This window comes from Protomyctophum parallelum (assembly GCF_964188405.1).
Source record: "Protomyctophum parallelum genome assembly, chromosome: 19".
In the NCBI taxonomy this organism is placed as follows: Eukaryota; Metazoa; Chordata; class Actinopteri; order Myctophiformes; family Myctophidae; genus Protomyctophum; species Protomyctophum parallelum.
Window position 1 is genome coordinate 19,868,216 of NC_139717.1, and position 15,810 is coordinate 19,884,025.

Sequence of the window (15,810 nt, forward strand, 5' to 3'; positions counted from 1 at the left end):
TAGTAACCCTATAGAGCACCTATTACGGGTGGTTTTTCCATTTTCACCCATGTCTACTGACGGTGTGATAGAGGGGACACAATCCCATACACCCACAATGGACTATTTTATTTAATTTGTCTTTTCTTCTTATTTATTTTAAAGGAATACCTTCAAGATAATAAGCACTGATTCTGTCCCCCCCCCCCCCCCCCCCCCCCATGATATATATTTGTATTTTTTTGTTTGTTAAAAGTCTTGATGAAATATAAAAGAAGGGAAGAGTACCCCAAGTTGCCATGTACATTATTGCTGTACTTCAATATATTTTGATGAGAAATATATTTTTATGGAATATTGCACATTGGGTAAAATATACCCGTGTTTAGTGATGGTGTAACAAAACATAGGTTTTAGTGTTTAACCCATTTAGACCCGAGGCCAATTAAATAAATAAATAAAAAAGTCTTCTAAATACTGACAGTTTTCTGAAAAAACAATGTTTCTATGACATGTTTCATATTTATAGAGCACCTTTCACAGACAATTACAGTCACAAAGTGCTTTAATAACAATAAAGTTAAAACAAGTCAATAGTCAATAAAACAAGTTAAGAACTAAATCACTAATAAAGTAAGACAAAATAGAAAAAGTAGAGTAAAAAATAAAGCAATCAACATTTTACCAGGCCGGCTATGGAAAGGACTGTTTAAAAAGGTGAGTTTCCAACAGTCCTTTGACAATGTCCACAGAATCCACAGTTCTTAAGGTGGAGTGGGAGCTCATTCCATAGCCTAGGGTGCAAAACCTGCAAAGGCTCGATCGCCTTTGGTTATTCGTTTTGTCTGAGGAAGAACCAGCAAAGCCTGTGATGTGGATCCCAGTGACCTGCTGGGCACATACGGCTGGAGCAGGTCAGAGAGATAAGGAGGTGCCTGGCCATGGAGGGCTCGGTGTGTAATGACTAGAGTCTTAAAATGTATTCTGTAATTAACTGGGAGCCAGTGTAGGGAGGCAAGGACGGGTGTTATATGACAGGATCTCCTGGACCTGGTCAGCAACCTATAGCAGCTCTGTTCTGAACCAGTTGTAGGCGATCTAATGCGGTTTTAGACAGACAGGTAAACATTACAATATTTACAATAATCAAGATGTGATGACACAAATGCATGGATAATAGTTTCTAACTCCGGGTGTGAAACAACTGATCTTAGTTTGGCAATGTTACGAAGGTGAATAAAGCAGGTGCGCGATACAGAATTAACGTGTTTGTCTAAAAGCATGGACTGATCTAAAATTATGCCAAGGTTTCTGGGGTTAGTGGATATGTTCTGTTTTAGTGACCCAAGGCGATCGGCAACGACTTCAGCAACCCTACTTGGGGCAACAATTAGAACTTCTGTTTTGTCTGGATTCAGTTGCAAGAAGTTGTATATAACCCATTCTGGGTGGGAACCCCTTTTGGGGGCGTTTTTAAGCATTATGTTATGCTTTAGTGCCGCGCTACGAGTTTGTATACTGGGGCTACATTTTTGTCACCGCTAAACCCCTTATCCCTAAACTTAATTGCCTTTTTTTTTTTGCAAACATTTTTGATTAGTTTAAATGGCCAGTCTACAAGCTCACAACGTGTCAATGTAGATTGGCTAGTTGAACTATTCAAAAATGTTTTTCAAAACAGTAAAAAAGGCAAAGAGGTTTCGGGATAAGGGGTTTAGCGGTGACTAAAATGGAGCCCTTGGTATGACACAGGATTTTTGATATTATATATATATATATATCATATCATATCATATCATTTTTCAACCGCTAATATAGCCCATGCATGTGCAAGCTTACAAAGTGTGACATTGCCGCGTGTTATGAGCTTGTGGATCAGCTTTTTATGAAATAAATAATTCAAACATAAATACATATATATACATTATACAATGGTGACATTGTGTTGTATGTTTTTTGTCCAAGTCACTCATCCCTACCCCCGGGTCAACCAGGGAACCAGACGCCGTCACCCGCATACAAAATGTATACGTATACACAAATGCACTCGCATAAAAAAGAAAAAAAAGGAGGACACAGCAGTGTGTGTGTGTGTGTGTGTGTGTGTGTGTGTGTGTGTGTGTGTGTGTGTGTGTGTGTGTGTGTGTGTGTGTGTGTGTGTGTGTGTGTGTGTGTGTGTGTGTGTGTGTGTGTGTCGCCACATTATTTTGGAGGGGTCCCCAAATTATATATATAAAAAAATGTTTTTTTGCAACTGAATGGCTGGAAAATGGAAATTAAGAGTTTGTAGGCCTACACATATACACATTCCATAATGATTATCTGGTTTCAGTATTTATTTATGGTGTATTGTCTATTATTAAGGTTATTGTAGCAGTACATTTATATTGGGGGAGGGAGCGGGGGCGGGGCGGGGGTCCCGAGACACTGCCAATGCATCTCCGGGGGTCCCCGGCCAAAAGCGTTGAGAACCCCTGATCTAATGTAATCTCCTGGGCGCTACACTTCCTCTGCAAACCTGGGGGGGGCAGTGGACAGACCTCATGCTCCTTCTATGCATGTGGAGTCCAAGCTGCTTCTCACCTGACTGGGGGGGGGGGGGGGGGGTAGTTTGCCTGGCCTGACGTAGCACGTGGAAGGAACACGTTATTCCGACCAGTTCCATTCTGGACAGGGGGAGGTAGTTTAGAGACCAGGATTGCTGCATGTTTTTGTCAGGGTACCTACCCTAGGGGACACGGGAAGAACATTCAAACTCTTTCGCCAACCCCGCCTCAGGAATGGGCACTGATGACGCGGAGGAGGGGACACGCCCACAGCGTCCCCTGCGGGAATCCAACCCAGGACCTTCTATAGCTGTGAGGCGACGGCACTATACCGACTGTGCCACCGTGTCCCCCAATATAACTATTCTCATGTCACAATATTGATCTATCAAAAACATCACCAAGCCCTATCAGTAACGGTCGAAGGCCTAAACTCGCGTGCATCCACAGCGCAGATCTTTATTCAATTTGTTCTCAATCTTCGTGTTTGTGTGTGGCGTGGGTATACAGCAGGGCAACGACGACGAAGCAGAAAGAAAAGTATTTCAGTATTTCTGAGTAAAGTAGTCCTTCGGCATCGGCACGTTTACGGACCACCAGGCAGCAGCTGTCGACACTGAACGCTTTCACACGAGTTAACGTATGTTTAAACCAAGGGGGAACGCATGTTCTTTTGTGTTATCAGCATGTCCTTGGACAGGCCAAAAGGTCACAGCCCTGTGGTCAGCTTTCCGCATGCTACTGTGCGTATATAAGCCGTGTAGCTCTTGGAGGGGTGGATCATATAGAGACGCTGCGCCACTTGGAGAATGCAGGCTACCGGGATGGTCGTCACTCTGCTGGCATCGCTGCTCTGTCTGTCCGGGGCAGCGCTGGTCCAGGACGCCAATAAGTCCCTCCAGGACATGTGGGACGACATGCAGCTTCTCAGGGGCAGCGTGAGCGCCCTGCAGGGCGCCGTGGAGAGCCAGGCGGAGCAGATGAGGAGGATGGGGCAGAGGATCGTCGAGCAGAACGTGGCGCTGGCGGGCGCCGAGGGCAGGCTGACCCAGAGCGAGGAGAAGGTCGCGGCCGTCGGGGAGGAGCTGGCGGTCGCCGAGAGGAAGCTGGCGCAGCTGAGCGAAGCCAGCGACGCTCAATCGTCCGACATGTCCGTGCTCGTGATTCGACTGGCCGCCAATCTGAACGAGACATCGAACCAGGCGGACAAGTTGACGGCCCTAAGAGCCAGAGTGACGGACAGCGAGGGTGAGAACCTGGTGCAGACGATGAAGCTGTCCGTCCTCGAGGCCCACGTGAAGGTCGTCGAGAACCAGACTGCCGTCCAAACGTCCGAGCTTTCCTTCTTGGACACGAGAGTGTCCGATATTGAGAGCAAGACTTCCGGCCAAGACGTCATCCTATCTGCCCTGGAAACCAGGATGGATGCCACCGCCAGCCACCTGGAGGAGCTGAAGGTGAACCAGACCGCGGATGTGGTCATTCTCGCGTCTAGAATCATCCACACTGAGAACACGAACGCTGTCCAGTCAATTGAACTTGCGAACATCGGTGTCCGACTCACATCAACCGAGTATGCCACTTCAGTCCATGTCACAGAACTGCTCGCCCTCGGAGACAGACTGGTCGCCACAGAGGTAGCAACGGAGGGCCTGGAGAACCAGCATTCTGCTCAGTCCGACGAGATCGCCGCCCTCGAAGCCGGACTGCAGGCCGCGGGGCAGCAGGTGGGCGAGCTGGAGACGGAGACCTCAGCCCTGTCGACGGAGCTGACCGCCGTCCACTCCACGCTGACCGAGGTGAAGGGAGACGTCGCGGAGCTGGCGGAGAACGGAGGTGTCGCCAGTGGACCAAAGGTGGCCTTCTCTGCCGCTATGGAGGAAGTAAAGAATCTGAGAGGAGGTAAATACGGCGCCCACATGGTGTACAACTCAGTGCTTCTGAATGTCGGCGGCGGCTACGACAACACGACCGGCGTCTTCACCGCTCCGGCCCGGGGAGTGTACTACTTCAGGTTCACGGCATCCAATCGCAATCACTTTGATTTGGACATGGGGGTGAAGTTGTACAAGAACCAGGTGGAGATCTTGTATAACCACGAGAGTGGCGTGGCAGACTTCTTTTCCAACGCCGTCACTCTAGAGCTGGCGGTGGGAGATAAGGTGTTTTTGATGCTGCCTCCTAGGATCACAGTCCATGCCGACAGTGACGAGAACAGCTTCTCCGGCCATCTTCTGTTCACTGTTTAAGAGCAGCGTTGCAAAGGTTGTCAAACTGAAATCCTCAGTCTTAATTTAACTCTGAGAGGTGTTCAATTTTAAGTGGAAAAAAAGTGGATGAATTAAAACTGAAGATTTTACAGTGGTGGAGCCTTAGAAAGAACATACAATTGTGTCAGATTCAATCATGTGCTTTGGTTAGAGTCGGATGCCAAATATGTAACTGTTCAATGATGAAATAAAAATCAAATGAGCATGAATGTCTGAGTTTGTTGTCTTGTTCCGGATAATCTGATGAAATTGACACCGCCAATAGTTTGGAATTATTTCCAAGACCTTCACTGAGTAAATGTAATGTCTGAGTCATGGTTTAAGAAAACAACAAGCATAGCTCAATAATACGATCTATAATTGTTCCTTTTGTGGAATCCTTTCAAACTCCATTTTGTAGAAACATAATGCATCACATACAGGTGCGTGTTGGTTCCATTCAGAAAACTTTGTTGCAAAGTATAGGAATGTACCCCCAAAAAGTAGTATTTTGCTGAAAATGTTTTTATTAGCAAATGAATGTAGAGAAAAGCCCTTTTGCAGAAAAAAAATGGAAGTCCTGCACGCTTGTCTTCACTTATTTTATTAGACTACAATATTTTGTTTGCAAATAAATTTAATTAATTAAATTACTGAAGATGTCTTTCCTGGGGAGGGGATGGGGGGGGGGGGGGTCAAAATATATATTTTCAAATTGGCTTGTATATATTCCAAATAATTTGTAAGACTTATGACTCTTAAAAATAAAATAAGTATAAGAACACATTGTAGTCATTACTTCTTGGTGAATTCACCTTTTCATAAAACAACAAAAGGAAACAAACCAACCTGGATAATATATTACTTTCATCTTAACAACTTGTTTTTTCCCCCACTCTAAATAGGCCTGCCTCTCCTCCAGTCAAGATGACGGTGGTTAAAATGATGATTAAATGTCACGAGGATAAAAATCGTGTTGAATTACGTGTTTCAGAAACTTACTGTGTGTGTGTGTGTGTACAGTATAGAACTATAGATGGAAGAGGGCTGGCAGAGAACACATGGTTGGCTTGGGGTTATTTCTTTGTTCTGGGAGGGAGTTAGAGAGAGTGTGTGTGTGTGTGTGCTATGTGGAGGGCGGGACGGGTGTGAGTGAAATGGACACGAGACTCCCAAAGCACACACACACACACACACACACTTAGTCTTACTTAACCACACCTATGTTACACACACTCACACACACTCACAGACACACACACACACTCGTCTCACAGACACACACACACACACTCGTCTCACAGACACACACATACACACACTCGTCTCACAGACACACACACACACTCGTCTCACACACACACACAAACTCACAGACACACACACAGACACACACACACTCGCAGACTGTGTGACTTATTCGATGCTGCATCAATGCAGCGAGACTTGTATTTTTTTGTGATGGTCTAACGAAGCATAAGCACAACATTAATTTTGCAGTGTCCTGAAATATTTAGTCGGCCTCTCTCTCTCTCTCTCTCTCTCTCTCTCTCTCCCCCCTCCCTCCTTCCCCGTCGTTGTTAGTGCATAGTAAATCTCTGTGTCAATTAATCCGTCACCATCGGTAACCAAATGGACCCAGACCCTATGTTTAAATCAGAGGTAAATGACAGACACTGTAGAAGGCGCGGTTACTACATGATGTCACTCGCTCCCCTCTCTCTCTCTCTCTCTCTCTCTCTCTCTCTCTCTCTCTCTCTCTTTGTGTTCCTTTGTTTTGTTCCTGTGGTCTCTCGCTCCCTCCTTCCTCTCTCCCTGTGGGATGCAGCTGGAGTCTTGATGTGTGTGTGTGTGTGTGTATGTGCGTGCATGCGTGTGCCTGTGCACGTGCACGCACACGCAGGCTTGTGTCTCTGGAAGAGGAAATGGTCTTGATGTGATGTCATCTTTCAACAAATGCAATGTTTCCAGATGAAAGGAGAGAGAGAGAGAGAGAGAGAGAGAGAGAGAGTGAGAGTTTTGGGAATGACAGTAATATCACCTCTGACATAGCATTGCTGTCAGGCAGCAGTGTTGTTTTTGATTTTACTGTAGATTGTAGATCGGTTATTTTCAGCATGCAAACAAGTGTAAAATGACTTGTGTCTTTAACTTATACTGGATATCTTGTCGACTAGTCTAGTCATTATTTGCTGACGAATTTGTCAATATATTTGGTTTTAGTCAACACAGCTTAGTTTTTATTTAGTTGCCATTATAAGTTTTCGTAGTCGACGAACATTTTTTTGTCATAGTATAAGTCAGGCACGTCAACTCCTGGGGTGCGTGGTAGCTTTAGCACCCACTGGCAAAATAATAAGGCAATATGCACCCACTGAAATGAAGACTGAATATCGCCTCCCCCTAGTGACGTAGTCACACACCTTTAGGGGGGTGGGGGGCGCTTGAGCCAAGAGGTGTTGGGCGAACAGGTATTCATTCAAATGCTAATAAGGTGGCTTTTGTTCTGCTGCCAGGTAGAGAGTATAAATGTTGCATACAGTACAGTACAGGCTTTACTTCCATTTGACTACGATGATGAAGCCACCTCAAGCCAAGAGATTCGTCCAGTCCATGCTACAATTCGGCGCCGCCGCCGCTGGCTAAAACACACCCTAACTAGTCCTTAATATCTACGGAAAACCCACCAATAAGCCCTTATCCAACACAAATTAACTAATTTTTCTCAAGCCGCACAATTTCACTGGAGCGCAGCGCTCATATGCACGCAGAGTCGCAGACAGCACATGACAGCACATGATACAGGTCCCGTCCCAAACACTGAGGACAGTGAGGAGGTAAAGTAAACTTGTTTATAATGTGGCAAGAAAAATAGATTCCAACTAGAAAATTCGCAATTAAAAAAAAATGCAGAGTGTGGTTGCCGCAATCGTTGATTTTGTAACCTAGTTTTCTTTTCAGCCAGTGCCAATTATCTAATGTAATCCTGGGCTCTAAACTTCCACTGCCAACCTGGGGGGGGCAGCGGACTGACATCATGCCTCCTTCTATGCATGAGGAGTCCAAGCTGCTTCTGAATGTCTCTCCTTATAATACAAGTGGAATCATTGTCTATCCATGTCAATTGCTGGTCTATAGCAGATTTGAATGCTATATTCATTCTTTTGGGGACAACCCAGTCAAGGACCCCACTTTGAGAAGTACATAATCTCATTCTGTATCATGAAATATAATAATTCATTAATATGCATGGTTAATCTTGCACAGTTCTTCCCAAACAATGAAACACAGTGTCTAACGTAGTTGCTCATGCTGTGACGGTGAGAGGACGAAGTCACCGTTCAATGAGGAAAAATGAGGAGGCTCACTACCTTCAGGTTTCTCAAGGTTTAGTTGTAATGCGGTTCATCCTGCAGTTGCAGTCGGATGGTTTTCCTGCGGTTGCAGATGACTACAGTGTGCAGTTCCCACAAAGTTGCATCTACTTCAGTGTGTTTCTCAGTCTGTCAGTGATTTCTGTAGTGAAACTCCAAAAACCTATGTTACAGTGTCAGAGTGACATATCTTTAAAAACAAAAGATTGTTTTTTTGTGGACAAATGAAAGACTGAGAAAGACTCTGTTTGATCAAAATACATTTGACCATGTTGACTTAGTGGTCCGGGCACACTTGGCTCTAAAGTAGCTTGACAGTGCATTGTGAGTTTGAGTTCTTTTTTTTTACTGCATGTCGACTCTGCATGTGTCCTGTCCATCTAAAGGCAGAAAATCTCTCTTTCTCTCTCTCTCTCTCGCTCTCGCTCTCGCTCTCGCTCTCTCGCTCTCTTTCTGTGGACACTGGCATGCATCCACTTGAGATTGAACTGTTTTTATTTTCCTTTGCCGTTTGTAGAAGTGTAAATGTAACGTGTTACAGCAACAACGCTCATTGTTTTTTTCCTATTAACAGATCACACTTCATTCAGAAAAGGTTATGTACCGGTCGAAATTAAATATTGTAGCCGTAGATCAGAAGAGGTCCATATAAACTCAATGGAGAAAAAAGTATTCCCCCTCCAATGTCTAAACCGGAAGAGCAACTGACGTCACGTGAATAGGGTCTATTAGGTTTCAAAGCTCACACCATAGCAATTCGGCCAATACGAAAGCAGCTCACGTCACCAGATGGCTGAACCAGGACTCGCTTCTGGCCAATGGACGGCGACGTCGTGTGCGTGGCGGCCATCTTAGATGTAGTTTTTAAATAACAATAGCTTTCTCAATTTGCAACCGATTTTCAAATGGTTTGGTTTGTTATAAACGACAGAGACGTCCGCATTGCTTTTAGAACTTGCTTGATTCAACCACCCCGGACATGTGATTCAAATTTGACCCCCATGATCATGCGTAAGTGATTCGGAGGGGATTTAACCCCCGAAATTCATGTTTTTGCGACAAACGGTTACATTTCTCGCATTTGTGGCGCCCCCTATGGGTGAAAATGGAATTGCTTTTAGAACTTGGTTGATTGAACCACCCCGGACATGTGATTCAAATTTGGGATGGATTGGACATTCCGTTCGTGATTTATGGCAATTTTGTGATATAGGCCCCCCATACTAACTTCGGAAGACGATTACGGCCGAACGATACGCACTTTCAAAATTCTGCAGTTCAGTTTTAATCGGATGGGTCCAGAGATCACGTGTACAGATTTGTGTGAGATTTGGACAAAATCTGTAGGAGGAAAAGCAAAAAGTGTGTTTTGGACAAAATTCAAAATGGCGGAAAATCTATCATGGCGGAAATGGGCGTGGCCTATATGGGGAGATGCGTCATGACCCAAGGAATCCAGGGAAAATCATTTTGATTTTACGACCTACGGTTAAAGAGTTATAAGCCAAAAGGTAAAGTGGGCTGTTATAGCGCCACCATGAGGCCGACCGATAAAATTTTAGTGTTAAATAATTTTAGGGATAATGTTGAATTATCCCTAAAAGTTTTGTAACTATAGTGATTACAGTCTCCGAGGAACAAATACTTGAATGTGAATTTTTGCCTTTTCCCATTCATGTCAATGGGGAAATTTAATTCACTAATAAATTCATATCAATTAAACTATACAACATTTCTCTTAACAAAATACACGCACACGATTCCCGATTTTTCCAGTCAATTTGACATATGGCTCAAGTGCGTACAGCGTACAGTGTGGGAGGTATAAAGCGTCAAAATAAAGACTACTCCCGTGAAAGAATAATAAAGTGTTACAGTTACTAGAGTCTGGTTGCCCTTTGGGCAACCACACTAATTACTTTTCGGTGCGCACTCACCATGAATCCAAGCAGAGGTCCTCACAAGTATAGGTAAAACACCGCCACAGTCCCAATGGCCCATCGCGCAAAAGGTTGATATCTAACTTTGGCTATAATCAGCCAAATCTCAACCGATTGGTATAATTCCAAATGGTATACACTCAATGAAATTTATATTTTCCATTTTTCATGGGCGTATAAGTCATAGAGCCAGAGAAAGGAGAGATATGGTATAGGGGAAGCACTAAGCCCTGTTAGCCATGCAGCCTATATGTTTCATGAGCTGTGGTGGCTTGCACTCTCTCAATTAGGGATTTTCCCAGTGGTTAATTTCACTGATGTGTAGCCTACAACCTTTATTCAAATAGTTGCAAATGTCTTAATTAAAAAACTGAGCATGTATGTTTGATATAAGGCCAAACCTCATTTGAAAGAATATATTCAGAGTATACTCTTCGTTAGCAAACTGTAAATAAAGTACCAAACGAAAAGAAAAAAATAACTTGGGGGGATGGGGGCGTGGCTGACATTATAAGAAGATAACGTCCCTGGTATAAGTCGACGAAATCAGAAACCTCGTATCTGATTCTCCATCTTAAAACTGCAACAGTGAAACTATTTTAACAGTCCTAAAGTTAAAGCACTGTAAAGTGTTAACATCGTCAGTGAAAGTATTTTAACAGTCCTAAACTTACAGTAAAGCACTGTAAAGTGTTAACATCGTCAGTGAAACTATTTTAACAGTCCTAAACTTAAAGCACTGTAAAGTGTTAACATCGTCAGTGAAACTATTTTAACAGTCCTAAACTTAAAGCACTGTAAAGTGTTAACATCGTCAGTGAAACTATTTTAACAGTCCTAAACTTAAAGCACTGTAAAGTGTTAACATCGTCAGTGAAAGTATTTTAACAGTCCTAAACTTAAAGCACTGTAAAGTGTTAACATCGTCAGTGAAAGTATTTTAACAGTCCTAAACTTACAGTAAAGCACTGTAAAGTGTTAACATCGTCAGTGAAACTATTTTAACAGTCCTAAACTTAACCCATTTTGGGCGGGAACCCCTTTTGGTGTTGGCCTTACGTTATGCTTTAGCTATTTAAAAATAGCAGATCTACAAGCTCATAGCGCGCCACCGAGTGGCGCGCTACGAGCTTGCAGGTCTGCTATTTTTGAAAAATCGAAAGAACGACTGACGTAGAAGACATTTTTAGAATCTGATCTCGTGTCCGAATGGTCGTAATGGAAAACTGTCAGGATGTAGAAGACATTTTTAGAATCTGATCTCAGGTCAGAATGGTCAGAATGGAAAACTGTCAGGATGTAGAAGACATTTTTTGAATCTGATCTCAGGTCAGAATGGGTTAAAGCACTGCGTCCAATCAGTCTGCAATTCTAGAGCGTGCGTTGCCATTTTCAGAACGGTCTGCAGCAGTGTTGATTTCCTCGACTAAAACCAAGACAAGAAATGTCCGTCGACTACCTTTTTTTTTCCCACTGGCGAAAACTAAATGGAAACTAAATGAAAACTAAGCTACGATGACTAAAACTAAGACTAGAATGTACTGACAATTTCTTCAACAAATAAAAGCTAGACTAAAAGGGACTAATGGGCAAGAGATCCAAGTAGAAGTAATTTTACACTTGGTTTCATGCTGAAAATAGCGGATCTACAAGCTCACACCGTGTCGCAGATCGGCTATTTTCAGCAAGCGTAGAATCTGTCATTACGGCGATATTTAGTCGACTAAAACTAGACTAACATTGACATTATTACTAGACATTGCAGGTGAATAAAATGTGACTAAAACTAAATGAAAACTATTCAAGAGACTATGACTAAAACTAAAATCTGAATTTGCTGCCAAAAGAACACTGAGCAGTTTTGGTCATTTTTTTTTTAGCCGACGGCGACGATAAAGATATATTGTCGGTCGGGGATCAAATTGGCATGGAACGCATAACGGACTGCAAGTGAAAGAAAACACACCATGACATCACTGTGATGATGGTGGTGCTTGTTATGAGATGGTATGATTTAGTTTCAGATGATGAAGATTATAGGTTGGCATGTGGTCAAGCCAGAATGAGGTTACGCAACACCAGATCATCCGTGGCACGTCTGTTTTTCTGTGTGTGTGTCAGAGAGAGAGAGAGAGAGAGAGAGAGCGAGGCTTAATGTTTACTGTAAGCTGTCCTGTACACTGTGTGTGTGTGTGTGTGTGTGTGTGTGTGTGTGTGTGTGTGTGTGTGTGTGTGCTTAGATTACTATACTTGCATATTAGATTTTGAGTAACCATCACTGTTGAATTGCCCTGGTCCTCTGAAAGAGAAATTGTTTACTTCTATTGTTATTCCTTTTAAGAGTTACGAGCTTAGGGGTTTGGGTTGGAATTATCATGCCTAATAGTTCCGTTGCGCCAGTCCAGTGTCATGCAATGTTAATGGTCGGCTGAATTTTCCCGGCATTTGGGTTATATCAGGGGTTACAAATGGCAAAACAAATCATGTCATTCATCGTCACTATAGCGGTCTAGAGGTGGGGGGCACGCACATCCAAAAACATTGATGCGTGCTGGATCAACATGGATAATGTATAATTGGCCGCCGACCCCCATCTGAAAATATGTTGTTCCAGGGACCCCCCTCCCCCAGAAGCAAAGATTTGAGTTAAAACCGTTCGCTCTGAAATAATATATATTCAAAGATTTGCACCACATTTTCCAAAGAAAATCAGATCTACAAGCTCATAGCGTGGCACTCGGTGCTGCGCTATGAGCTTGTAGATCTGCTATTTTGCAACAGCTAAAGTATAACATGAATGCTTAAAACACCAAAAGGGGTTCACGCACAGAATGGGTTAATGCTCCCAACATAATGTATTAAAACTCATTCCCTGCTAAGAGCGAGGTTGGGCGAGATATAAATATGGTCACAGATCGCCTAGGGCGAGATTGGACGAGATCAGGGTTTATAATGTTTAATAATGATTTTTTTTTTTACCGGCTCTTGGTGTCATCGTCGCCCGGCAACACTTCGCTTCCGCGTTGGCGACGTCATTGATTATTTTCCATCATCGGGTCCAGGGTTCAGCGGCGATCCAAAAAGTATTGGATTTGAGCTCGGATTGAGGTGATCATACAAAAACATCCATGTTTTTGGAGGTCAATAAAAAAAACGATCGCGGCCTCACAGCCAGGGCCGTTTCCAGCGCCTGTGATGAAAACGAGCGTAATTTGCCATGTGCCTTGGAAATGATCCCGTGTTCCCCGGAAGTGTGTCAATTCCGGTGGCTGTGATATGGGGCTGTGAGGCCTTGAAAACCGTGGTGCGCTCTGAGCCAAGAGCGCCATCTAGTGGTCGGCCAGGAAAGTGTTGCAGTAAAAAAAAGTAACATTTTGGACTCTCCGGCCTTCGTCAGGTACACTCAATCCCTCATCCCTAGTATAGTATAGTATAGTATAGTATAGTATAGTAATAAAAAGTGTGTAGGTGTGTGATCCAACTGTAATTTCCCAGAAGTACAAGAGGTCTTTCTCGCGCGCACATATGAGCGCAGATAGAATTCATAGTTTTCGGACTATAAAAGGGGCCCGTAACGTCATAACCTGGTGGCGCACCGTTCGTTGTAGATTCTCCATCTATGCTAACATACTGATGTCTGATCTCTCTCTCGCTTTCTCTCCCACTCCAAACAGAGGCCTTTTGTACAATCTGAATGAATCGACGCCGCTTGCGTTTCATCAGGTGACCTCTGACCTGCATCGCTGGTCAGAGGTCTGGTTGGTGTTTTGGTATTGGTGTTTGGTACATGTCATCATGACACTAATCGTGTTTCTCTCTCTCTCTCTCTCTCTCTCTCTCTCTCTCTCTCTCTCTCTCTCTCTCGCTCTGTTTCTCCAGGCAACAATTGGCAGTTTGTGTTCAATGTCAAGTTCTACCCTCCTGATCCTTCACTGCTTACTGAGGACATTACCAGGTACACACGCACACACACACACACACACACACACACACACACTTTAACCATGTATTTATGCCCACGTGATGGACATGCAAACCAGGACACAGATATTCTAGGTGCAGTAATGTTACATTCATGTGTTTTCATGGTACAATAGGCATATGTCACTCAGTACTCTATGGGTATATACAGTAAGTAGCAGCGTCTCCGCCATATTATGACGGCTGCCAATTACAGCAGAGAAACCACGATATTTTACCAGCCCTTTTTTTGACTCCAAGTTGTTGGAACCCTCTAACAACCAGTCTGTCGGTATGCCCCAGGCTGCCCAGTATAAAAACACCCATAGTCTGTCGGTATGCCCCAGGCTGCCCAGTATAAAAACACCCATAGCCCAGCTCTGAGAAATGGTCGCTATTTTATGGTCATAAACGTGCAAGCTATCTAATAAAGACACTTCTCTGGACTCTTCATCAATCTCTGTCTCTGTCTCTGTCTCTGTCTCTGTCTCTGTCTCTGTCTCTGTCTCTGTCTCTGTCTCTCTGTCTCTGTCTCTGTCTCTGTCTCTCTCTCTGTCTCTGTCTCTCTCTCTCTGTCTCTGTCTCTCTGTCTCTCTCTCTCTCTGTCTCTCTCTCCCTCTCTCTCTCTCTAGGTACCTGCTGTGCCTCCAGCTACGTGAAGACGTGGTGTCGGGTCGTCTTCCTTGCTCGTTCGTCACCCACGCTCTGCTGGGCTCCTACTCACTGCAGGTACGGCTGTGTTGTCCTGTGCCTTGTGTTTGTGTGCGGGTGTGCATGCTGTGTGTGTGTTTGCGTGTGTTTGTTTGTGTGAGAGAAAGAGAGCTGGGTTCACAGCGGATGGGGCGGCTCAGGCTGGTAGAACAGCCAAATGGGAACCACGAGGTTCCCAGTTCGATCCCTGTGGAGCTCCCCCACAGTTTGTGCCGAAGTGTCCTTGAGCAAGACTCTGAAGCCCTAATTGCTCCTGATGTGTTGGTGCCATGCATGGTTTCCTCCGCCATCAGTGTATGAATGTGTGCGTGAATGGGTGAATGTAATGCACAATCTATATAAAGGTGTATTTTTTATTTATTGTCTCCACCAGGCCGAAGGCATGTGGGGAGAGTATGTTTTGCACTCCGTCCGTCCGCGTGTGTGTCCGTGTGTGTGTCCGTGTGTGTGTCCGTGAACAGCTAATCTCGGCCACCGTTAACCCGGTCGATGCCATATTTTGCACACACACTCCCTGGATGCCAACCATGAACCTCTGCCCCAAACTTTCCAGAACGGCCTGTTATAGCGCCACCAGGAGGCCGCTTTGTGCAAAACAAGTTTTTCAATGCCATATTTTGCACACACACTCCCTGGATGCCAACCATGAACCTCTGCCCCAAACTTTCCAGAACGGCCTGTTATAGCGCCACCAGGAGGCCGCTTTGTGCAAAACACGTTTTTGCACAGTACACCTACAGATTTTGTCCAAACATCACGCAAATTGGTACACAGTCTCTCTAGAGCCATTCAACGAAACGGGTCTTTCAGATTTATCAGACTCCATCCTGATTGGTTAAGATTGGCTTCCAAAGTTCACAGGAGTGCTCAGTTTCAAACAAAATGCTGCAAATCATGAACACATTGCGTGATTTCCGTGAAATTGTGCACCCACATTCCCACTAGGCCGAGGACGAAATGCCACATGAACAATTTCAACTCAGCCTCAAGGTGGCGCTATAACTGGCCGAAAAGTGTTTTACCTCTAACTGCACGGATCTGTGGATAACCT

The 15,810-nt window shown here is 44.3% G+C and overlaps 1 protein-coding gene across 3 annotated transcripts in view; it reads left to right on the plus strand.

Annotated features, from left to right (window-relative positions):
- Positions 1-15,810, plus strand: part of epb41l2 (erythrocyte membrane protein band 4.1 like 2) — a 122,479-nt gene that overhangs the window by 62,920 nt on the left and 43,749 nt on the right. For all 3 annotated transcript variants that reach the window (XM_083790387.1, XM_083790388.1, XM_083790389.1), the window contains exons 7-8: positions 13,968-14,043; positions 14,681-14,777. In XM_083790387.1, coding sequence (XP_083646513.1) covers positions 13,968-14,043; positions 14,681-14,777 — 173 coding nt within the window. The remainder of the gene's footprint in view (positions 1-13,967; positions 14,044-14,680; positions 14,778-15,810) is intronic.